The sequence below is a fragment of the Tinamus guttatus genome, unplaced genomic scaffold (genome assembly GCF_059628265.1).
Source record: "Tinamus guttatus ecotype Peru unplaced genomic scaffold, ASM5962826v1 Tinamus_guttatus_pri_ptg000368l, whole genome shotgun sequence".
NCBI classification, from domain to species: Eukaryota; Metazoa; Chordata; class Aves; order Tinamiformes; family Tinamidae; genus Tinamus; species Tinamus guttatus.
Window position 1 is genome coordinate 458,070 of NW_028288902.1, and position 24,286 is coordinate 482,355.

General features: G+C 35.4%; 1 protein-coding gene across 4 annotated transcripts in view; it reads left to right on the plus strand.

Annotated features, from left to right (window-relative positions):
- Positions 1-24,059, plus strand: part of TAFA2 (TAFA chemokine like family member 2) — a 176,281-nt gene extending 152,222 nt beyond the window's left edge. The window contains exons 3-6 of one of the 4 annotated variants that reach the window (XR_015913685.1): positions 1,323-1,475; positions 2,491-2,615; positions 15,960-16,206; positions 22,967-24,059. Coding sequence is in view for 3 of the 4 variants with exons in the window: in XM_088530383.1 (XP_088386509.1) it covers positions 1,323-1,475; positions 2,491-2,615; positions 13,991-14,077 (365 nt within the window). In the remaining variant the exon portion in view is untranslated. Of the gene's footprint in view, positions 1-1,322; positions 1,476-2,490; positions 2,616-13,990; positions 14,237-14,781; positions 14,865-15,959; positions 16,207-22,966 lie in introns of those variants that run through there. The other 3 variants (XM_088530382.1, XM_088530381.1, XM_088530383.1) reach the window with 3 other exon arrangements.
- The last annotated feature ends 227 nt before the right edge of the window (positions 24,060-24,286 follow it).

Sequence of the window (24,286 nt, forward strand, 5' to 3'; positions counted from 1 at the left end):
GGTTTAAGTAGTTGCTTTGCATTATATCATTCCAGCTGTAGAATGACATGATACCGAAGAGCATAATCTAACCTGGCATAGTGCGCTGCAGCAAGTGATTACAGAGATCGCAGACTTTGTTCTCGTGAAAATTGCATAAGTGCTTGAATGAAAATTTTAGTAGTTTCTGTTTTTGGATGAGGACTGAGATCATGATTTTCATCTAAGTGACTGTACCGATGCCTGTGGCCTTTGTCCCTAGACACATCCTACCTCAAATATTATTTTTCATGCTGGCCCTTTCGAGAGGTGACAGGGTGCAGTTAGATCTGTGTGGGTGAAATGATCAGTGTTGGGTCCTTGTAAGCCCTTCAGTAGTGCCTCCTCCCTGAGGAAGCTCTCATGTATGCTTTGCCTCTAGGGTTATATAAGTAGCAGAAACATGTAATACACAGGCTTTGCAAAAAGATTTCAAAATATTATGCAGCTGAAGGAAGAAAAGGACTTAGATATCATCTTAAAAAGTCTTTTGCTTCCCATAATTCAGATTTCTTCCTTTACTAGTTTGTATGTCAATGTCAGCTAAAAGCTGATATTTCTTTTTCTCCTCCTCCAAATAGACAGGAAATGAACTGTCCCCAGAGATATCTGGACTGTTTTTTTTTTTTTTTTGATTTATTTTTCTTTATTTATGTATGTATTTAGTGACCACTGAAAGTTCTTTCAAAATGATTTTTTTCTAAATTGCAGAACTGTTGTTAACTAACTGCTGAATATAAGGGTAGTTTGCATTTTTTTTCTCCTCTTACCTTATCTCGGATATTGGATACTCTTCTTGCCTTATCTTGGATATTGGATAATGGATAATGCAAATTGTCCTGTTGCCCCTTGTGTTTGAAAAGTACATTCCCCATGTTCCCAGACTTTATTTACAGTGCCAGGTTTAAATGTGATTCCTTAGTAATATTTTTTTCTGCTTTTCATTTGAGGACTGTCACTGGATCTTTTCCAATCTGTCCATCCCAGGATGGATGGACAGATATTGTAGGATATCAAAATCTGCATCTGTCCTGGACAAAAAGTTTTGAGACCAAGATTCTGAAAACACAGGAGTGTGTTTAAAGTTTATAACACTTTTATTTCAAGGTTTCTGCCTCAATAAACAAACAAACTAAACATAGAGGTCAGCTTTACGTTTTAGTGTTAGTACCATTGTAATATTACTTTCACGCATAGCAGATTGCCTTATAGATATGTTTAACATATCTCAAATTAAAAATGTCACAAACAGTATGATGCTGCCTAGCAATGTGATCCAATTATGCATCTTCTTATTTGCACAGCTCACCATGTTAAAACTGGGACCTGTGAAGTGGTGGCGCTCCACAGATGTTGTAATAAGAACAAGATAGAAGAAAGGTCGCAGACGGTGAAGTGCTCCTGCTTCCCTGGGCAGGTAGCAGGTACCACTCGAGCAGCTCCTTCTTGTGTTGATGGTGCGACTCCTTCTATTGCTTCCTTTTGCTGTATCTTCCTAAGGTGGTGGAGGGGAGGGGATTATCATTAAGGAGAACCACTCCATTGCTATTAGCAATACTTAAAATACGAGTAGGAAGGCTCATTTTGAAGGGCATGCCCAAGGTGAATATGAGGAAGAAAGGAAAAATAATTATTTGATATTACTCTGTAGAAAAGCTAAGTAAATTTATTAGATGCCAGTGAAGGAGACCTCTTGAGAAGCTAAATTTGATCTAACTTACAGAGTGCCCTCAGTGTTGTATCAAATTCACTTAATTAAAGTGAATTAAAAGTTTTTATGCAAAATCTACATAATTTTCATATACTGTAGACTTACACTTTATTTTTAACACAGAGAAAGAAACAAACAAATATATAACAGATAACATAATGCTGGCTTATTTATGGTCTTTTTATACCAGCACTGTTTAGAGAACTTTCTATTCACACTAAGATATTAATGTTTTCCTTACAAACATGGCATAGGTTCTTGGGTTTTATTTGGGAAAATACTGGCTCATTTTTTATATGTCTTTTTCTGAAAGAGGAGCAGGACTGATTCACCCTTTACATAATGTTTACTGTTGGTATGTTGTTCACCATCAAAAAAGCTGTAAATATGTCAACTTTGAGGAAAAAAATTAATCAGCCTATACTACACTGCAAAACATACAACTGAAAAGAAGAATCTTTGCTTAAAACTTTTAGATCTGTTGGCACAAGAAAAAATGAGGACTGTAAAGAAATGCTATGACATTAATTCCAGAAGTACAGCTAAAAAGGGAAAAATAGTAAAGAGATTGACTTGCAGGCAAACAGCACCACTGAGACTTATTTTGTTATGCAGATTCTACACTGGCTGCAAATCACAGCATAGCTGTCAGTCAATATATTTCTAAGATTCTCCTGGAAACTAAAACAGATGATGCAACATAATGACATACTGAAGTATCCATTTCAAGAACAAGCAGATGTGTTTGTTTTCTCTTATAGCTTCAATAGTGGAGCAGAAATGGTGGTGCCACATGCAACCATGTCTTGAAGGGGAAGAATGTAAAGTTCTTCCAGATCGGAAGGGATGGAGCTGTTCCTCTGGGAATAAAGTGAAAACAACTAGGGTAGGTATGATACCAACCTGACGTGTTACCAACAGGTACAAAAAGTGTGCAGGAAACTCTGTGCACTCAGAAGACAACAGCTGAGAAGAATAAAGAATGAGGGAAAAGTGTCATACTGAGATTGGACTTTTTGGTCTAGCAAAATTTTTCTTGTCTTTCTTTGCAATTGTTTGGTCATGGTAAGCAGTGCGCCAGACATTCTCAGGTGAGCAACAGAGACAGTAGAGTTGACCCCTTTTTCAGCTACCAATAATAATCACATGTATTACATTTTAGTATATATTTCACTCTGTAACCACTTGCACAAAGCCTATAAGCCCTCCTAGGCTCTGTGTAATATTCCAAATGCAGAAGACGTTCACTTACAGGAGAGAAGACAAATGAATTTTTGTCAGCAACATGGAATTATAATGTTTCTACACTGAAACTGCTGAACATGGTAAGTAAGCACTTAATGTGTCATTACTAAATGATCTGGTTCTTTCTGTTTGTATAACTGGGAATTACTATAACATTTTGATTGAGTTTCAGTATGTTCCTTTTGTCCATTTGACACTTTTTGTAATATTGGTTCAAAATTAGATTAGCAGGATTACATCTAACATTCACCAAATACAGTGTCTGAAAACAAAGTAAACTTATTTTTATCTCAGCTTTCTAGTGGCTACCAGAAACAAAAGAATAACAAATTCCTCAGCTAATGCCACTCGTTAATTGTTCAGACATCCTAAAACTAAAGCTTTGGAACCTTTTCAGGGTCAATATAGTTCTTACTCTATATAGAGCAGATTAAAAATTTGCCCTAAACAAACACATGCATATGTGCAAGCATGAACCCTTTCACCCCTGCACATCACCAGGTGTACACAATGACAGTTTTGTTTGTGGATTTTTAATAATTGCTTGTGGTATCAGACCATAACTGGCCAGTGTGGTATTTACTCTGTGTAGATGTGTTTGCACATTTATGTCATTTGAATGAAATTGTTGTGTAGAACCTAAATGTGTGGTACACCCTGACTGTAGTGCACTGTACTGTGTACAGATTGAATTATACTTCTTCTGTTTCACACAGAGCTCTGCATGTCTGTTCCTTCTTTATGTATGAGTGTTTAAAACATTTTGCTATTCTTTCAAGGAAGAGTACTTCTTCAGTGTTTGATGGACCATTCCACTCCTGAATCTTCTCTTGAATCTGTTTCTTGTGAAGCTAACCTCAATGAATGCTGCCCACACCTAACTTTGAACATGCCAATGCAGATTGCATTATATGCATGTAAAATATGTTAGATAAAATTTAGTAGTGTTGGAGCAGAAAGAAAAGGAACTGTGAGTGAGTGTTTGGAAATGTTATTGAGTCTTTTTCTTCCTTTCTTTTAATTGTCTTTTCTATTTCTTCCTGATAAATTCCTATCTTCTACTTAAGTGCAAATTCTCTTGTTTAGATCCTGTGATCTCAGGGGTGGGATACATAGAGATATATTTATAGTGCTACACACATTTGTCCTGGTTTCTGATGCATTTACACATAGTGCTTTAAAACACACAGTCCATTTTATATTTAATGTGAATACTTAAAAAACAGTACTAATAATCAGGGTCTGTGCAGCAAAATAGATCACAAAAGGAGAGATCTCAGTAAGAGTCTCCTTAAAGAGGCTTTATCGTCAATACCTTTGCTGAAAGAAAGGCGTTTCTCCATTGGTTGAGATGAGGAAATTCTGTCTTTAGGAACAGGCAGAAACTCAGAGGTCTCCTCCTCATGGACTTGTGCCTCTGCTGCAGCACTCATTCTTTATGGGTTTCAGCCTTCTGTTATGACTACCCATGGTAGCCCCTCAGGGTTGATTTCATGGCGCTTTGGAAGAGATGCTGTGGAAAAGCCAGTCCTTTGCTCTGTTTTACATCATGTGCACTGCTTGCACAGTGGTCACCATACTCACATTAGAAGAAGAATACTCCATCTCCTGAATTTTTCTCGATTTATTCCTCCATTTTGTTCAGCTTGTACCTGTTGTCCTCTTCTTCCCTCATTTCCCACACCTCTTCAGAGCCTGTTTGAGGAAACCCTAAACTTAAGTTCAAATTTCTGACTGGCAGTGGGTGTCAGTCACTAGGATTAGGTAGTTAAGAGAATGAAGATCTGTCATTCCAGATGCAGGAGGCTGAGGATTTAATAGAAATCCTTCTGATACTCAGAAAAATATACATTGCTACTAGGAAGACGAGTGTTTCTTTGTGTTAAGAGAGTAGCTTGTTTACAAAAAGCGAGTATTTTTCCCTAGTGTGTAATGACTACATTGTTTTTGTATCTCCTTTTCTGTTCACCAAAGGTTAGAAATAAAAGGAAGAATTCTAAAGCTCTCTAGTTTCAAACACCCTTTTGAGACAAATGATAAAGAACTGTACAGAGAGTCAGTATTAAGAAATCATGAATAATAAGTTTCTGATTGTCAAATTAAATAACCTGCATGTGATTATCATGGATAATGTAAAAGTATAAAGGAACAAAGTGAACTGAACAGTTTGGGTGACTTCAGTATATCATGGAAAATGCTTGTGAAAGTTTTCCTGGAAGGCCTAAAAAATATTAGATCTATATTCTCCTCTAAATATTTTCTGTAAGTTTACCTTCTTCACATGTAGCAAAAGTAACCTAACTAACTCCTGTTGTACAGGATAGCAAATTTAAAAGTAGCCTCTCCATTTCTATATCTCAGACTGTTCATATTATACTAGAGAGAAAACCAGCAATAGGAAGGAAGTATTTTAGCATATTTAATCACACTGCTATAGAGACTGATGATACCAACTTCTTGATACTTATGATATCAGTCACTAAGGAAAAAGGACACGTGAGTAATGAGAGGAAACTAATTGATTTTTTAAAACGTGATCCACTTGGGATTTTGCATTTTGTTCAGAAGTTGGGATATAATAAGGTTAGGCATGAATAATGAATTAGAAAGAGTGTGGATGTTGCACAGTGCAGTGAGATTGAAATTATTTACCCAAGGAATGGAAACACAGGTATTTTGGAAAGATTTTACAGTGGAACCACATTTCCTGATTTGCCTGCATATAGTTTATAGTGGGACAGGTCTGACATTAAGAATTAATAATGGAAAGGTGGAGGAAAATTCAGTTTACCTGAATAAACTCAGGTATTGACTTTGAACTGGTTATTTTACATCTATGTATATTGCAGGAGGGATAGGAGAGTAGGAATGACATTTTAGATAAGTAGTATTTTTTGACTTCCTATAAAAATTTATATTTGCTTTCTTAAGTATTACACTAATACAAAAGAGGATGTTCAGAAACACTTTAGTAGTATTATGAAATGGTTAAATATAGAGTTAAGATTTACTAGGAAGGCTTTGGCATTCCCTTCTAGACTGAGACACTCTTGTGAATGGAAGTGATTGATTTTTTTCTGTATGTCTAGTCTCAATGCTTTAATAAAGACTTTTTTGTTGTTGTTGTGTTACCCCCTTTACATAATTTAAAAAAAGATGCAAAAAAGGAGGGGAAAAGAATTGTTTACTTTTGATTTTTTCCCCTACAACTTCCAATACAGTTGCTTTCATTCAAAATTTTCTCTTGACGGTGTTTCCTTTCCTTTTTGTAAAACAAGGAAAATGTATTTTAAAAACAAGACGATTTTTACCCTATTTAGAGACACCCAAATATGGTTAATATTATGAATGCAATTGACATCCATAATCTGTTTTTCAATAGATTCACATACAAATATGTATATATAAATTAAAACTGTAAAATGTGATAGAAAAGACAGAGACAAGATTATTTTCTTATCAAAAACAGTATGCTGGAATACCAACTGTTGCATTCAAAAAGATGTTTCAAGAAGGGGCAAAGAGTATTGATATGAAACTACTCCATCAAAATACAAATAAGCATAGCATGGCTGGGGAAATAGCTAAGCTGAGACATAATGATATGGTATGATTGTGCCAATGGCTGTTAGCTCTATTGCTTAGCTTTTGGTGAGAAGAATATATATTATACAGTTTAATGTAATCTTTCTTCCTTCGATTATAGTAGTGTGTGTAACAGATCTTGTTTTGTGTAATACCTTCTGTGTCAATTCTTTTTAAAAAATTAGGGAAAAATATACAAGTAATGAAAATGCAGACTGGTAAATGAAGGATCTTTCTTTAATATCCTTAGAGATGTCATGGTTTATATTGTTGCAAATTTTTGTGTATTTCATTAAGACTTTGCCAAAACTAAAGGCTTTGAGATAAATGCTCATAAATTCATGAAGACTGAATTAAAAACTATTGTATTTACAGATTTCCAAAACCCGTGACCTTCAATGCTTATAAAAAGTGTATCTGATTGCAAATTATGCATTTTTTTTTTTTTTCCTTCATAGTTAAGGAGAAAAATAAGAAGAGATGCAAAATGACTGCACATTTATAATTTTCAAAGGGGAGACTGTTTGGGTATCTTCTGTTATGTCTTGGCAAATTTAGAAGAATTGAACATATTTAGTAGAGGAGCACTTTAGGAATAGAGATCTCTGGAGAGCAGAGTTTCAAAAGCAAACTCACAGAGCTCAGGCTTTACTTGTATAAGTTCATTGCCCATTATCTTTATAGTACAGGCGTGCTTTAAGTAAGAGTGCCAGGAGTTACATATAGCTTGTGTAGGCGCATAGTGTAGCAGCTCCTGGGATGCTGGTTCTCCAGACATCTACCCTGCAAACAGTTTGGAGCATGCCATGGTCCTTTGGCTGCTTGTAGACCTGGATTTCTTGTCATGAGTGCACGGAAATATGGGAAATGATGTGTGCTGAGTCTTATCTTGAGATCTTGGAGCTGCAATATAATGGAAATAGTGTTCAGCCAGGCCAAGGATGAATTGAAAGTGCTCATGGGCTGCAGAGGTTAGACACGGGCTGAGGTCTGTTCAGAGAAGGTGACTTGATATTACATCAAGATGTAAGATGATATTTTTCATGTGAAATAGTATCTTGTTTTTAAGCTTTTAGTTTGACTTAGGTAGAATGGCTTGCACCAGGACTAACTAATCAGTACTAATGTCTGGTTAAAAATTGGAATTCATCTGACTGCCTGAGTTTGTATTCTCTAGAGGAAGATGACTGAGACGATGCTCTAGGCTGTCTTTGTAGTTTTGGAGGGAATTGTTCACTTCCAGAGGACAATTAATTGTTCACTTCCAGAGGCCCAAAGGAGGTGCTTATTTCTCCCCAGAACACAAAAGGAAATCTGCAATGACTATCTTAGCATCTAACATCTAGATGCTTAATATGGAAAGGGAAGATAGTGGTACTCTTTAACAGGGACTTAAAAAAGACCCCTCATTCTTTGTCAGTTTGGGAAATTTTTAACTTAGACTATTAACAAATGCAATATAAGAGAAGTTTCAATAGTGTTCATGTTCTGAAGATATATAACAGCAAACTATGTTAATCATGTGATAAGCAACATGCCCAACAATCTAACTTTCAGCAGAAACTGTAAATCAGTGCATGCCTTTTAGAATTGGACTTGTTGGTATAATAATAATAATGATGAAATAGAAGTGTTGCATATTTGGAACAGATTATTAATCTTGGACAATTTCAAAATGGTGCAAGTGAACAAAATATTCTCTAATTAGCAAGTACTAATAGTATTTTTATACAGGTTATAAAATTTTGGAAATGAATGTCCAACTTCTGAAAGTGCTGAGCATCTACACTTTTATGAGGGACAGAAAGAACTGGAATTGTCATTCTGAAAACTGGCTATTATTTTTTAATGTATGGTGAAAAGACACTCCCGTAGAGAAAGAAATCAATATTTAATATATTACTATGTAACTATATTCCAAACCAATATTAGAAATAGAGTACTGTAAAAAAATACAAAATAAATATTTCAGGAACAGTGAGATATAAAAGAGAAATATTACAGGGCCAGAAATAAATCCATATTGAGTATGTTTATCTACATTCCAAATCCAAATCTGCTTTCCAAATCAATACCAGAGGTAGACTAATAGTGTGAAAAATAACAGGAATATTGCCAGGATGGAGAGAAATCCATACTCAGTGTGTTTATCTACATTCCAAAACAATATTGAAGAGCGCCTGAAGTCAGATATTTGTAATATTCTGTTTAATCTAATTTTGAATTATGGCATCCAGAGCTTAAAGAAGGAAACAACTGAATAACATTATTGGAAAAGGATAAGGTATACCATCTATACACACCAGCTGGCTCTGTGTGAAGCCAAATGTGCTCAGCACATGAATTCCACTACTCTGAATCAATGCAGTCCTGCTGCTGTTGCTACTGCTTGTAGTTTTATCCTTTCTTCCTCTTTCTCATTAGTAGATGCTGGATTGTTTCTAAATTAATTACATCTGCTGTTAGCAGAGGCAATGCTTTCATTTATGCTTCAGAGTATAAAATATGTTCATAACACCTTCAGCACAAAAGAATGCAGGTGCTTCCATTAGACATCTTATAGCAACACTTTGCTAAGGAGGCCAAAGAGGGCTAAAGGCAAGATGGTAATTACTTAGATTCCCAGCATCAGCATGAATGATGAACCGACTGCTACGTGTCTGTCACAATCACCACTTGAATAAGACATCACGATGAAGGGGGATAAAATATGAAAAGAAAAGGAAACTGGTCTTGAAAGTAAGCCTAATGTTAATATCAACAATGTTACGTGTTGTTCTCTGCTCCTTTGCATCAGCAGCAGATGTAGGGCCACTTTAACCAGCAGAGAAGGAAAAAGTGAAAATGTATTGACGTTCGGTCTGCCACAACTGAAAAGAAATATTGATGTTTTGGTATCCTCTTCTCCCACTTCTTTATTTCTCTTCCTTCCTCCAGACTTTTAAGAAACAACAGTAGTGATGATGTATGATTAGAATAATTAAAAATTCATAATTTAAGTATTATATATAGTACTTTCTAAAATGTTTCTGATGGACCACAAGTACCTTCTCATAGGTAGTTGTGGACAGTCCGTGTTAATATAGAAATGCATTTCTCACAGGGTGTTTTTTCAGTGTAAAGCTACCTACCTCCGTCACGTGAATTGCCTTTTGCTTTGACTATTCTGAAACCTAACACTCTCAGTGCAAAACGCTGACCTGCCAGGTGTCAGTAGTAAATCATTACAGAAATAGCTTCTCCTGCTATTCTTTGAGGGGCTGTACTGTAGCCACTTAGGGAACTGTAGAGTGAGCTGCTTCACTGTAAAACTACTTCAGCGCCTCTGTCTGTAGATTCTTCACCTTGTACCTTGATTTCTGGTGAAGATTTTTAGCAACAATATACATATGTGTACACTGTCAAGCATATCTAGTGTATGTCTGCAGCATCTTTGTGATTCATAAAAAGAACATGATCACAATACAAGGAAGTACAGACTGTACAGACTGAGCAAAATATTAGCCATGGAAAAGACAGATTGCGCTGTATGATAGTCTCTTTGTTGTCTTGCAATCTCTTTCTCAAACCTATGGTTAATCTGTCACTAGAAGAAATTTGCAGCTGTCTCAACATGTTTCTCATTGATACCTCAGAGACCCACTGTATCTAATTTGTCATCAAAATTGCAATATTATACATGTGTAAACAGTACTTACACATTTTCACAGTATGTGCAGATTTTCATAAAAATATATACTCATTTCAGAGGACAACGTAGCTGGGAAGTTGGGAATGGAAATAGGATGAAATTTCCTGGGGTCAAGTTAGCTTCTTATATTAGTTAGAAATTATTATCTTGATTTACTGTCTAGCTGGACCTGTTTTCCAGCCTGATCTTTGTTCTTTCATTTCGTATTCATCATTTCTATAGCATGAATATGGATTGGTTTTAGTCATTTTTGACCTGATCATAAAGTGGAACAAGAGTGTCATTCCAAATCCTTTGAATTCTGGAAAAAAAAAAAAAAGAAATCTCGTGTGTTCTAGAAGCTTTTTAAATAAGCCCATAAAAGTCTGAATATTGAAAATTTGGGGCATGTTGACTTTTAACTGTGAAATGTTATAGGCAAAATCACACAATGCAAAGTGCAGTAAAATTTTATAGGAAGGTCAAGATAAACATTTAACACCCAAGAAATTTTCAATATCAACTTTTGCATTCCTTTCTGACTTTCAGAGTCCTATGGACAATTATTTAAAGAATGAAAGAACATCAAGAGAGAGTGGGATAAGGGCAATGTCAAGGGGTATATTTCCTTTGGAAACAAGGGGCTTGTTAATACATTACTTGAAACAAAATTATTTATAAATATAGGAATAGGTTTTTTTTTTTTAATTTGAAGCTTTTGCCTAGAAGTTTGTCCTGACTCATTTTCATCCCTAGTTTCATCCCTTATGATTACAGTAGCTCCTGTCTCTATCTATTCAGAAGGGTCCCACCTTATTTTTCTGTGTGAGAAGACACAACGTAAAAATCATGAGAAATGAAATGTTGATATATTTTTATGACTGGATAGTTTTTCTTAAGGTAAGAGTGCATCCATTGTAAAGCATTATGTTAGCGTCTGTACAACCTGAAAACTGATGGGATTACTCCAAAATTAAAAGAAAAAAAAAACTGTAATATTTGATATTTGGATTTCAGGTTCAGCCTATCATTAATTAACTAATCAAGCATGACTTTCTTCCACATGAGACTCGTCCACTCCTTCAGTCCAGCGAAGAGGTTTTCTGCCTTTGTCCCAAAAGATTCCACTTGTGATTTTCCTTTTTATTTATTTATTTTTGAGTTTTCCCTTTTCTGGCATGTTTGAGGTACTATCCTAATTTCTGGAGAATATTTTCTGCTTCTGTGATGGAAAACAAAAATGAGTTCTGAAGGCTCCTCCATTTCCCCACTAAGTGAAAAAGACCCAACACTGAAATCAAAGAGATTTCTACTCTTACTTGAAGCTCCCTTTTCTACCAGTCTCTTGCTGTAATAGGACAGTTCTTTGACTATCCAGCAGTCCTTTTTAGTTTGCCTAGAAAACCCTAGTGAACTTCTACTACCTCATATACCATATTGGAAGATGACATACATTTGTATGCCCAAATAATGCTAGAATTACTCTAGAACTAGTACTTCTTCCTTTGTGCACTCTGAGGCCTTTTTTGGATCACTTCTGCAAGACACAAACGATGCATTTCATCTCAGAGTCTTAGGCATTGTGGAATCTCACATTATCTGGGACCTACCTAAACAGTAGCCTCTTTCCATAAGTATCCATTTTCCACGTGTATCACAAACTATGCATTAAAGACCAAGATGAAATCCATTTGCATAAAACTTCTAAAATTGTTCATTCTTCCTCATTCTTCCATAAGTTGTAGTTTACACCTTGGTGAAGACCAAGTTTGTCTTAGGGAAAAACACTGCTGCTGTAGATAGAAAAAGTAGATTCCAAAAGACTTTATATGTTCTAAAAAATGGATTGTGAACTTTCTTCAGCTGATTAACATCTAAAGGTGACATCTTCCATGATGTGACAGTCCCATTGTAGGCCCTTCTGTGTCTACAATGAGGAATCTCATATAGCTTTAGCGTGGAGATTCTAGTTAAAACTACAGAATATCACTGTGATTTCTCTGTATGATGTGACCTGAAGCTTGAATGATAGGACCTGCTGCATGTGATCTCAAAGGGACAATGGACTGTGTCTAACCAACCTGTATCTACAAGCTCAGTATGAATAGCAGATTCAAGTATTGTAATGAAGCTGCAATTTTTGAGGTCCAAAACATCTCTGCTTCTTCCAGTTTTAGAATGCCATAATATATCTTACTGCTGCCAGCCAAAACAACAACAGCTTGTTCCTGAAATATCCTGAATTGAAGCTTTTTTGTGCTGTTACAATTTTAGCCATATGTATCACTGAATATCTTTTTGGAGTGACCTTGGAAAAGGAGAGCAGAGCAAATTTATCATTTTCAAGGCATAATTCTAATTTCAGTAATCAATAGTTTTTGTTCAACATTTTCAAAGTACAGTAAAGGAACAGAGGACTGCAACTTGTCATATTTGAAACAGACCATTTTCAAAGACTGTTTGCTTTTGGAGAATCGTTCAAGAGATTCCCATCCAAGAGTTCTTTTTTTTCTCTCTTCACCTTAAATGACAACGTCATTGATACTTACAGCCCTGAAATTTAAAGGCCTTCAGAGCCCTTTAGCCTTTCCTTCATTTACCCGTATTTTGAAACACGGAGTTTACTTATGATTAGCTACTCTGATTTGGTCATACTTTGTTTTGGGTTGCATATTGGTCAGAGGACAACAAGAAGAAGCAGATATGAGGAGGAATGACAAAATTCTTTAAAAGACACAAATTAAATACCAAATCAATACACTTTCTAGAATTTCTATTTTTCTTTCAGAAAATATATGTCTTTTCTGTATACTGCCAAATCCAAAATAGTATCAAGATTATTCCCAGTGAATAAGAGTGATAGGAAGTTCTAAATTCCATATGAAAATCTCTAATACTCAAGCAAGAAGACATTTATACTTAGTTCAACACTGATGATGATGTCTTGCATCAGTTTATCATGGTTGGAAACAGTTCAGGACAGACACCAGGAAACAGCACCACACTGTCATTTTCAGGAGTTAAGCAAATAGCGGTATGTCACGACAACTATTTCCAAGAATGCTGCAGGAAGTAATGACTGTATTTCACAAAAACACAAAAGAATGACAGTGAAATTTCATGTCTGTTACAACTTCAAACACAGATGTTGGATTTGCCGTCTGATTTATTTTCTGCTTTGCTTTTTAAGCAAACAGTATCAGTTTTTCTCTTTCCTTCTTTTTCTGTGACTGAGATGACAAGAACTATTAGTTGGGAATGAACAAGCATAATCTTGACTATTTTATAGTGAGTCAGACTTTATGCATTTTTTCCTTAGGCAATGAGGAATCCTCCTAATTGCTTATCTCAATCAACTGTTAGGTGAAAAGTTCTTCTATCTTAACTTTTCTTGCTTCTATTAAAACTTGAGTCGGGCTGACAGGGATTTTTTTTTCTGTAATCTTTCAAATCTGCCACCTTTCATCTGTTTCCTCTGTGTATTAGAGTCATGAATGGGTATTCATACTGGAGAAAATTAAAATGAGACATCTTAAACTAATTTTGTGTTTTTAAGTGAGTATCCAGCACTCCATCAGCTCCCACTTCTTTGCCTAGGATTTTTCCAAGCATGAGGAAAACTTTTCTTCATTTGGAGATGTTAAATCGATCAAAAGAGCGGAAAGAGATTGAAACATTTCAAGTTGATGACTGATTCACTGTTTTTAAACATTTTTTTCCTGCCTGGATATTGCTCTGCTGTTTTCTAACTTGTTTTTTAGTTCTCTTATATTCCCTCAGCTGTGACAGTATTCCTGGAACCAAGTGTGAGTGCACTACCTCAAAATGCCAGCAATAGGAGTTGGTAAGCAAATGGGGAAAAATCATCAGAGGAATCTCTGAAGCTTGGGACAAAGGCAGAAAACACATCAGTACTGCACTAACAAGGCAGCAGGTACCTTCATAGAGAAGATGATAAAATTACAGGTAAGGAAATAACTTATGTTTGTATTTCAGTCTCTTTCAAATGGTTTATCACTGTTCAAAATCTCCAGAAAAATACCACACTACAAACATATGAAGAAAGTAGATCTAAAATGTAATTATTCTTTACTGGGAATAATTGGAAGCTCAGTCTTATCCTTGTCTATGTAAAAAATACATTAAAAGGTGAAAATACGTTGTAATTATTAGACAATTTAGAGACTTAACCTAATTTTAAAACAAGGTTAGGTTTTTGTTTCATTGTTTTGCTTGTTTTTAGAATATTCAGAAATAGGAAATTGCTTGTTAGAACTTTCCCTTTACAATGAGAATAACTATAGGCTTTTCTTTAGATAAGTGAGGTAGGATTAAGCTTTTTTAGCTTAAGGACTTAAGGTAAGGACTGTGCTCCCATATCTACTCTCCTTTTACTTTCTCACAGTTGAAATGGTAGTACAGACTTCTTTATAAGGTTTTCATTTCTTCATCTGTTAAAAGGAAAGAGGCTGCTTTTATCTTCCATTTGAAGTGCCTAGGTGGAAGAAGTGCTGTGAAGGAAGTTACAGTTATTTAATTAATTGTCTTGCAGTCTTTTATGGCGTGTTGCTGCAGTCCCAGTATGGAGTTGTGGTCACCATAAACACTACAAGAGGATATTCTTGTCTGAATTTCTACAGTTATTATCTGTTACAGAAAGTAAAATAAGGTTTATGGTAACATCTTTTTTTTTGATTAAAATTTTCTTGTCTGAAAATGTTAAATTTTTTTGATATTAAAACAATTCTACCATAAACTATTTCTCTGCTAAGGCATGGAAGCACTGAGACAGTCTAGGCATTGTCCTGAACAATGTGCATTCTAGTGACATTGCCCTTTGGAAAAGAATAATAATGAGGTACATTGGAAAGCTTAATGAATTAGATTTATGCTTGACATCATTCATATGTCTTCATCAAGATAGACTGTGATAATTGTTCCAGTGAGTTATGTCAATTAAGTTCACTTTATAAATGAGTTTAAGGAAATATGAATATAAATCTATATTTATTTGTTTTATAGTATTTACATGTGCAGAGACTTTTTAAACACAATTTCTTGAATTTATGAGCCAGGGATTAATCTTGTAATAGATGCTTCTAATGGTCTACAGTGTGACATCTGAATTAAAAAGTCTAAAGAAAAGTAAAAAAAAATAATCTTTTGCAGGCATTATTTAAAAGAAAATAGGCAAGCTTTTAATATGCTGTGTACCCCTTTTGAAAAGGATCATTATCAGCAACACCAGATACCATATCATATGTCTTAATAAGGAATGAGTGGCCTAAGTTCAGTATTGCCTTTTGAAATGTGTCAAATTCTGACTTTATATCTTTTTTTCTGTACCACAGGTCTATCGATGGACTTATTTTCAAAGGGCTTTTCTAAGAATGTTTTATCATAATTAAAAATTGCTGATATTCTTTGACAAAATGAGTATTCTCTATCATATTTGTTATTGGTGACAGGTCAATGACTTTCTGGTGACAAATCAATGAGTTTGTTAAAGTTGAATACGTTTAATTTTTTCCCTTGAGTTTACTGTTATTGATATTTTTTTCTTTGAAACCATGATCTTTTGGATAGAGAAGTTACTCTGATTCTAAAATATGTTTTTCCTATTGTTCTGTATTTTTCCTTGTAAGTAAAAGAAAATTCCATCAATCCCCATTTTGTTTTCTGTAACTAATTCCGTAACAGTGTAGTACTTGACATATGTTTGTTTCTTAGGCAAACGTGTAAAACTCTTCAAGTCCGAATGGAGAAGTAGAAAAAGGAGGTTTCTGCTGTGCCTGATGACAATTTTTGATTTTTCCACACATACAAAATATTCTGGCTCCACGTTGGAGCACTAGTTGTGATGAATCCTAGTCTTGGTCGGATTCTAAGGAAGGGCCAGACGTTCGTTGAGGAACAAAGAGTCAAACCACTCCAGAAAATGTGTTCCAGCCCTGGTTTATTACTCACAGAGCTGCAGGTGTGTACAAATACAGGTTTCCACAGTATTAACAGGAATTGTTGTACTTAACTCTTCATTGTAGTTACTTAGTTTGCTACAGATGTCCATGAATCGTGGCTTATTTGGGCAGAGCTAAGCAGCCTCCATATGTCAATCAGATGTTTCTGGAAGCCTTTAAAGGTCACTAATCACTCACTCTCCTTTAAAAGACAGACCCAATTCTTGACCTTAAATATACCCTCTATTGTAGGAAAGCAATCAGGTGCTCTGCAGAGAAGAAATGACCTTAAGAAGGAAGTATGTCTTGGTATATCTGCTTAGGTGATGTTTGTAGTCATAGCTGATAGCTCAGCATCCTATAATAGATTTCTCAGAACTCAGGAAACAGTTGGAAAAAAGGTATATCGTCGATGCTGTTTATCTTAAGACCATGTTTAACATAGAGAATGTTATGCCATGCTGTCAATATATTTTTCTTTCTATTTTTCTAATCCCATATTTAAGACCATTTCGCAGATGCTTGACAGAAACAGAGCAAATGGAAAGCTAAATTTACATGTTGAAAGTTTCCATACCCTTTTGTTTTTTACTTATGCTTTTTAACAGTGGCCTGCATTCTTTAACATGAAAAATCTCCTACTGGCAACATTAAGAATGATGGGTAAACTTGACATACGGAGTTATACCTCAAATAGCATTGCGTGAACTGAGTTTTCAATATGTTTATTTCTTCCTTATTGGAAATTCATAAGCACAAGAATTAACACAAATATAATTCTGGTAAATCAGAGTGTGATAAAAGTATTGAAGAATTAGAAGCTTTAGAGTCTGATTTTATTGAAGGCACCAGAAACTTCTGAATCATTGGACTGTATTGGGAAATGTTTCATTTAATTAATAAAATGAGCTAGAAATAACAACTAAAGGACAGACTCGAGGATCTAGAATTCTATATTTCTCTGCTGTCAGCTTGGGAAACTTTTTAAACTAACACTTTGTAAATATAGCTCTTGAGCCTTTTTTATTTCAGAAGTTAGGTAAGGCCAAAGATTTAGAGTCAGGAATGAAATATTTAAAGACTTTTGAAAAACTTGTCCAGCAGTACATACCTGTCACTGAAGGTAAGCAACTCTGTATAATTATCATTAATATCCTTTTCAAAACTACTCACAAATCACTCACTCCATTTTGCCTTCTATCACTAGCCAAAGTCAAATAGCAGTCTGTGATACTGAAACAGCAGTCTGTTCTCTAGTGTAGGTGTTGCATCATGCTTACCCTTGAAATATGTTTGAATGCTTCTAATCTTTCCCAGAACTCTGCAAGGATTTCTGTGCATTCAGAAACTTAATTATCAACCACAAGCACCCAAATACACACCTGCTACTATAAAGTACATATGAATCCTATTACAAAAATGTCCTTAAAAGTTCTTTATTACAGCATCTCCACTTCTTTAGAAAACAAATTCTCAAGTTTTGAGGATGTTGTGAGCCTGCCTTTGCTAACATTTGCTAAGCACTTTTGAGAATCACAGGTGGATAGTATTAGAGAAGTATGAAGTAGTCATATTTTATGAGCAAATACCTTCCAAGCTTATAAGTTGATCTGTTTTGGTGCATAAACATGTACAAGTGGCAATACAAACTGTCACTTGCATTCATAAATCACATATGATGATAGTGTCTGGCAAGTACACTGTACAGATTTTGAAATTCCAAAAAAATAGTGCTCTTCCATCTGTTCAGAATATTCATTTGCAGTCTAGACCTTCATTTGCAGAAGGCATGAGAGGTATAAACCACTGACAGATGTTTTTTTCTGATTATGTGGGCCATGCTAGTTCTGTGTTGTGATGCTTACAGTAGGCTTTCAGCACCAAAACAATGTATGACTGGTATAGTCCTCTTCAGTGGCTGTTTCCTTCCCTATTAGGAGAGGTTTGCTAAAGAAATACTTTGCTTACCTGGTTTTTAATAACTTGGTGGTGCTCTGTTGATGCATGGTATGAGACTATAAAAATACAGATAGAAAATTGAAGGTGCTGTGTACAAATATGTACAAACAGGGTTGTGTTGATTCAAGATCTCTGGCTATGTATCTTGGAGGACAAAAGCATCCCACAGCTAAGAGTTTTCATAATATATCTTTTTCATAAAGCATTTATGTAAGGGAATCTTACAGCATTCCTTGTATTTAGCTTCTCTGAGGTTATCCGTTAAAAAGATCTGTAGCATCAATCTTATTTTTCAAGAAATCCTCACATCATTATTATTTTTGATAGGCATCAAGGCATTTTGAATGGCAGAAGAAAGCTATGCATGTAACAGCCTTTTTTTTGTTTGTTTCAGGAATTTCAGTGAATTTTTGAATTATTTTAAAATCCTTTCTCTCCTGTTTATCTCCAGAAAAAAATAATTAAAATATAGATTTGAAGGTTCTTGAGTATTGTGAGAATTTCTTAGTTAATACTCAGGCTTTGATCATGCACACAACCCTGTAGGCTTGACAGAACAGTTCTAATTTAACAGAAAAGACCAGCATTAAGTTCTTCTTGTATTTATTTATATTTGGTGAATGCCTGGAACAGAAGGTCCACCATATCTCAAATACAGGGGGAAGAAACATTTGTTAAAAAATTCCTGCAACCTGCCTTTGCATTAATACATGATCCCACTGGTACTATAGTGGCCTTCTCCCCACTACTCCCTCCACTAAGTTCTGTTGCTTACTGTACAAGATCCCCTGTTTAATTGGCAAGTTCCTAACTTTCAAGTACTGGACTTTACAAACTAAAGAATGTGGTTTAATACGGATATTGTGTATGGTCTGTCATAAACATGGAAAAAAAATCTGTAAACCTGCCAGCCAAAAAATTAGTAATGTAAAAGTTGCATCACAAAATATTCCAATGCACACTGATTTCAATGTATTGTATGTTGTTATCTGTTTTCTTCTAACATCATTAAATAGTAATTAAGGTAATTAGATACCTCATTTGCAAATATAAACTAGTTTGTAGTTAGCAAATATATAGTGGTATATTTGTCATTCTGAAGAAATAGAAGATATGTATTATACACTGCAACTCTGATGCTTGGGTACGTGACAACAAGAAAAGGTGCATTACTGTTTAGAGAAGATTCATGCAGACATTCCTTATAGACTTGATTTTGCCCCCTTCCTCTGCTTATGTGGAAAGAAGTTTCAGGAAAAGTATCTGGCTGGGTTTTGTTTGCAGTGTGCCTTGGCTGGGGGTGGTTTTACAAGTGAGGACGTTTTTCACCCTTTGTCAGCACCACTTGAAGGGTGGGCAGTCCAGAAAAATCTTGAACTTCTAGCTTTTCTAATTGACCCCTCATCTCTGGTTCACTCTGTTTTACCCTGGCAAATGTGTTCTACCCAAAAGCTAAACCTGTTTAATGAGAAAAAAAAATGTGGAAAACTACAGTTGTATTTAATTATGTATTGTTTTAAAATAAAACAAATTACTGTACAATTATGGTCAATTTACAGCAGCCACTCACCAATTTAAATTAAAAATCTCAAACTACAGAGTAATTATGCTTTAATTGCACATTTGGTAGAAGAAAGTGAGGAGAGTCTAATGCATTGTATTTATGATATAACAACCATGTGAAAAAATATATTAGCATAAAGTAATTATGCTCCAAGTACGAACAAATTAATTCAAATAAATACCAAAAATGCTTAAGGTGTTATGTCCTTTTTTTTTTTTCATTTGCATTCAGCAGCAGAAAAGTTACTTTTCATACATGTTAATTATTAACTGAAAATTTGATTAGATTTGATTTGCTCCTATTCAGCGTTACTGTTCTCTTAGGATTTTAAAGATCAGAACACACTGCTATCAATTAGCGGTGGTCTCCTGTTAAGACCATTGGCATAATACTTTGCTTCCGAGCTGCTCAAAATGCACAGCTTTAATATAGCCAGAATTAAGTATTTCTGAAAATAGCTTCACTAGATATTAGCTAAAATTTCACTGCTTCTTTATGAAATTACCTTTTCAGCTGAGGGTCCATTCTGTCCTTAATGTGTGTGGATATATAACTTCCATTAATGCTAATGGCTGGTGTGTGCTTGCTTAACAAGGATTACCTTTTTACATAGAGGCAAATGTGGACCACTGTGCGAACTCCTCAGAGTCAGTGCATGTGACCTGTGAGTTAAAACGAAAGAAAAAGACAGCAGGGGGAATAATATAACTTCAGGCAAGGGAAACTAGTTAAAAACTCCAGTCATGTAATCTACTAGGCATGTGCAGGTTACTTTCCTACACAGTCTGTATAATCATGATGAGCTGTGTGTATGATAGAACACCCACTACACAGCAAGGATTTGAATAGCTCACTGAAACTGTTTTCCTTCATATCACCTGTTTATTCCATGTAGCAGTGCATTTTGCTTGTAAATAGATGTTTTCGCCATGCAATTGTAGAGTTAGACTGGGGCAGTTTAGGCCTGCAGATCGTGATTTCACTGAGTTTCTTTGCGACTTCACTGACTGAGAAGAACACATTTGCACTTGCAAGCAGCCGTGTAACTGAGTGCTCATGTATGTGTGAAAATGCTGGCTCCAGTTTATCACTGTAGCCAAAACATTGCGGTGGGTGAACTGGACATTATAAAAATAATAAATAGACCTTCATGTTGCATTTCTATCTTCAAAAGATTTTGATTGGAGGTTTAACAGTATAAAACCACCTTACATGCTACCTTGGGCTTCATTTAATGCATGTGAGAAGTTGCAGTGTCATATTGGTAAACTGAATATTATCACAGACCGTCTCACTTGAATTTTGCTGGAAAATCTGTCACTCATAAATATTTTCTGACATTTTTGCAACTCTAAATGGTGACCAGCAGGTTAGAAAATGATGCTTCAAGGATGTTTCCCTTCTCCCAGGGTGCGCTGGCCTGCTGTGCCAAGCAGCTTGATTTAGCTCTGCTCAGCCCTAGCTTAAAGAATATCTGTGTTGTGAACTCTGAGGGCTAAAACACTCCCTTATACATTGCCCTTGTTTTATATGACTGTCTTTTCAAAAGCCAGTGTTTGCTCAGTGTGTCTGTAGGCAGAGCAGGTGCTTCGTGTGAGTTACTGAGGCTGTGCTTGTTAATTGTGCCTCTGAGAAGCCTTCTTCTGATTCTGCTTTGGTTCTACTCTGCTCTGTGGTGCAGAAATGTAAGATGCTTTGACCCTGCACAGGCCTCATGGCCTCTTTGGGAGTCCCACATAATTTCATCAGTGTGCTTTGCATCCATTGATTTACCGCAGTTTTATATGTATATATCAAGTGGAGCTAATAAAAGTACATCTGTGGATAGGATCAGGAGATGGGTGTTTTACAATATGCAGTGCAGTAGCACCTGGGTCCATGAGCAGAATTCCAGCATGTTATAATAACACAAAGAATAAATAACAATAAGGTGCTGTGTCAGCCTTCTGAGCTTTGGTGCCTGGCATAGAAATATGTTGCCTGACTTTTAAATTAATTCTTCATTATTTTTTCAGGCATTCTTACAGTACAGAAGGGGCCACATGAGGCAAGAACAAAATAAAATAAGAGCAGTGTGATAAATAAACCCATGTATCATAAAAATCACAAAGCACAATTTTATTATTGCCTTCTTAAGTACAATTCCTAGAAACTACTTGCTGGAGAAGGCAAACTGTAATGAACTCCTAGAACAGACCTTTTAATATTCCACTCAGTGTTCCTGTTCTGCAGAGCTGACAAGAGCTGTATGCAAATAGTTTTGCTGAGGGCAAAAGAATGTTTGATCATTAAGGAGCATGACCCTTCTCTTTTCAATCAAAATGAAACACATATGCCCCTTGATGCCAGAAAGTGTTATTGTGACCGATCCAATGGGTTGTTCCTCAAGAGCTGGGATGGTGTCCCCTGATACAATTTGATGTTAAAATGTTACATGATCATTAATTGTATGCACTGACACAGCAGAAATATTCCTTAAAGTTATATTTCTTTGATATGACAGTTTTTCTTTCCTTTTTTTTTTTTTCTTTTCATGTTTAAAATCCAAATCAGACACAGGAAAGGTCCAATTACTGTGAAATACTTTGTCTCTCGCTCTTTCTCTGTGGTCCTTCTGTTCCACTCATGTTTCATGTTAGCCTGGGTGAAACCACTCCAGATTAACTTCTTGACAGTTATTTTATCCCTGGCGAATAGCGGGATGTATCTACCTCCTGTTTATGTATGCATGCTTTTTGTCCTGTTTCCTCACTAAGTGATTATTGCTTGCTGAAATGTATTTAGCCCTTAACAGGACATTGCATTTTAAAGCAGCATGCAAAGAAAAGAAGAATACATCTCTAGTTACAGTCAATATTAAAACTCAATTGCTAACATTTTAAAAGCATAGTTTTTAAGATACAGATGTTTCAACACTGAAAAATGAACATAATACAAACTGCTTTCTTGAATCCAGTATTTTTAGCTTTTATTGACTGGTAACCTGTGACCTTTAGAGTTTTCTCATGAATTTTTTAAGCATGGTCATATTTCAGTTTTTTCTTGTCAGATCTGATTCCAACAAAGCACTTCAACACACAATCATCTAAGCCGGGGAGCAACCCCATTTAATACCGCTAGGTATTCTTATTTTATTTAAAAACACAGGAAAGAGCTTTGCTGGACAGAGCTCTTAGATTTCAATCTCAATTTCCAGTACTTCAAAAACAGGTCCTCTATGTAAAGTTTTGATTTTTGGCTTTTCTTTTTCTTTACAGGTAACCCGATAGCTAAAGACAAATCAAGTCCACCTTGAGGCTGGTAACATTAAACACATCGCCCAGGAATTTCATTTCTCCATGAAATCTTTGAAGTGAAATTTTATACTGCTGGGGTGTATCCTTCAGAATCAATTGTTTCAGTGTGAACCTGGCATGTGATCAGCAACAGCCTCAAGATCAAAAACACTACTTAGAACTGTGTCACAAAGATTTCAACTGATTGAAATGTGTACACTTGTAAAATTGCACTTGCGGAGGAATTTGCAGCTGTAATTGGAAGAGGTGCAAAAAAGCAGCAGTCTCTCAGATTCTCCATTCCAGACTGATGGCTTTTCATCTTCATGACGCCAGCCTCCAAAATGTACTGGTTCCTTCTCTCTAAAATGAACCCTGTTCCAGCATTTAGAATGCTGGTGGACTGCACATTAATTAACTTTCCGTTACAGAAATTGTCCTCTGGCATGGCACAGTTCTAGACATTTTTATTTGTATTCTAATCTTGGAGCTCTGAAAGGTACATATTTCAACATCTTGAAGATACTTTTGTTATAGGAATGGAAATATATATCCATTGTTAATAATTATTGTTGACGAGTAATAGTTATCTGAATACATCATTCATGTTAGAATGTATAGTCAGGTTGACATGTTTCCCTAAGGCTAACTGACTGCTGCAGCTTTTTGGCAGTTTAAAAAGTAGTGGTCAAAACTCAATTACCACTTTCATTATAAGGCATTTATACCTTTAAGATATACATTTGCATTTAGTTTGAAGGAGAGGGTGTTCCTGCTATGTACTTTATTCTCCTGACCTTTAATTCTTTGAAATTCATGGTAAGCAGTCAATGACACTATTTTATCTCTTTTTAAAAAGGTAGGCAGGGATGTATATAAGTTTTGCAATTCTGAAATTGGATGGTACTCATTCAGATTTTTTTTATTAAAAATAAAAACTCTTGCTTGAACTCAAGTATTGTTGGATGCTTATGTAGATGCTCACTTTGTTTGCTATAAAAGAAAAGCACTTACAGTCATTCAATTCAGATCTTCTGATCCTTGCCAAAATCATTATCTCATGACAACATTTACTTTCTGTTTTCTATTTCAGTAGCAATTTTTTGAACTTCGTGATGTGCTGTTCCATGAAAAAATCCTCAATATTTAAAGGCCTTAAGCATCTATGAGCTTTTTTCTAAGTTATTACAGAATGTATAATTTTATAGTCCATTTAATGTATATTGTACCATCTGTAATATTGATACAACAGAGAGCTGGCAATTCCTTTTAGTGACACTGCATAAGCATGCTGACTGGAGA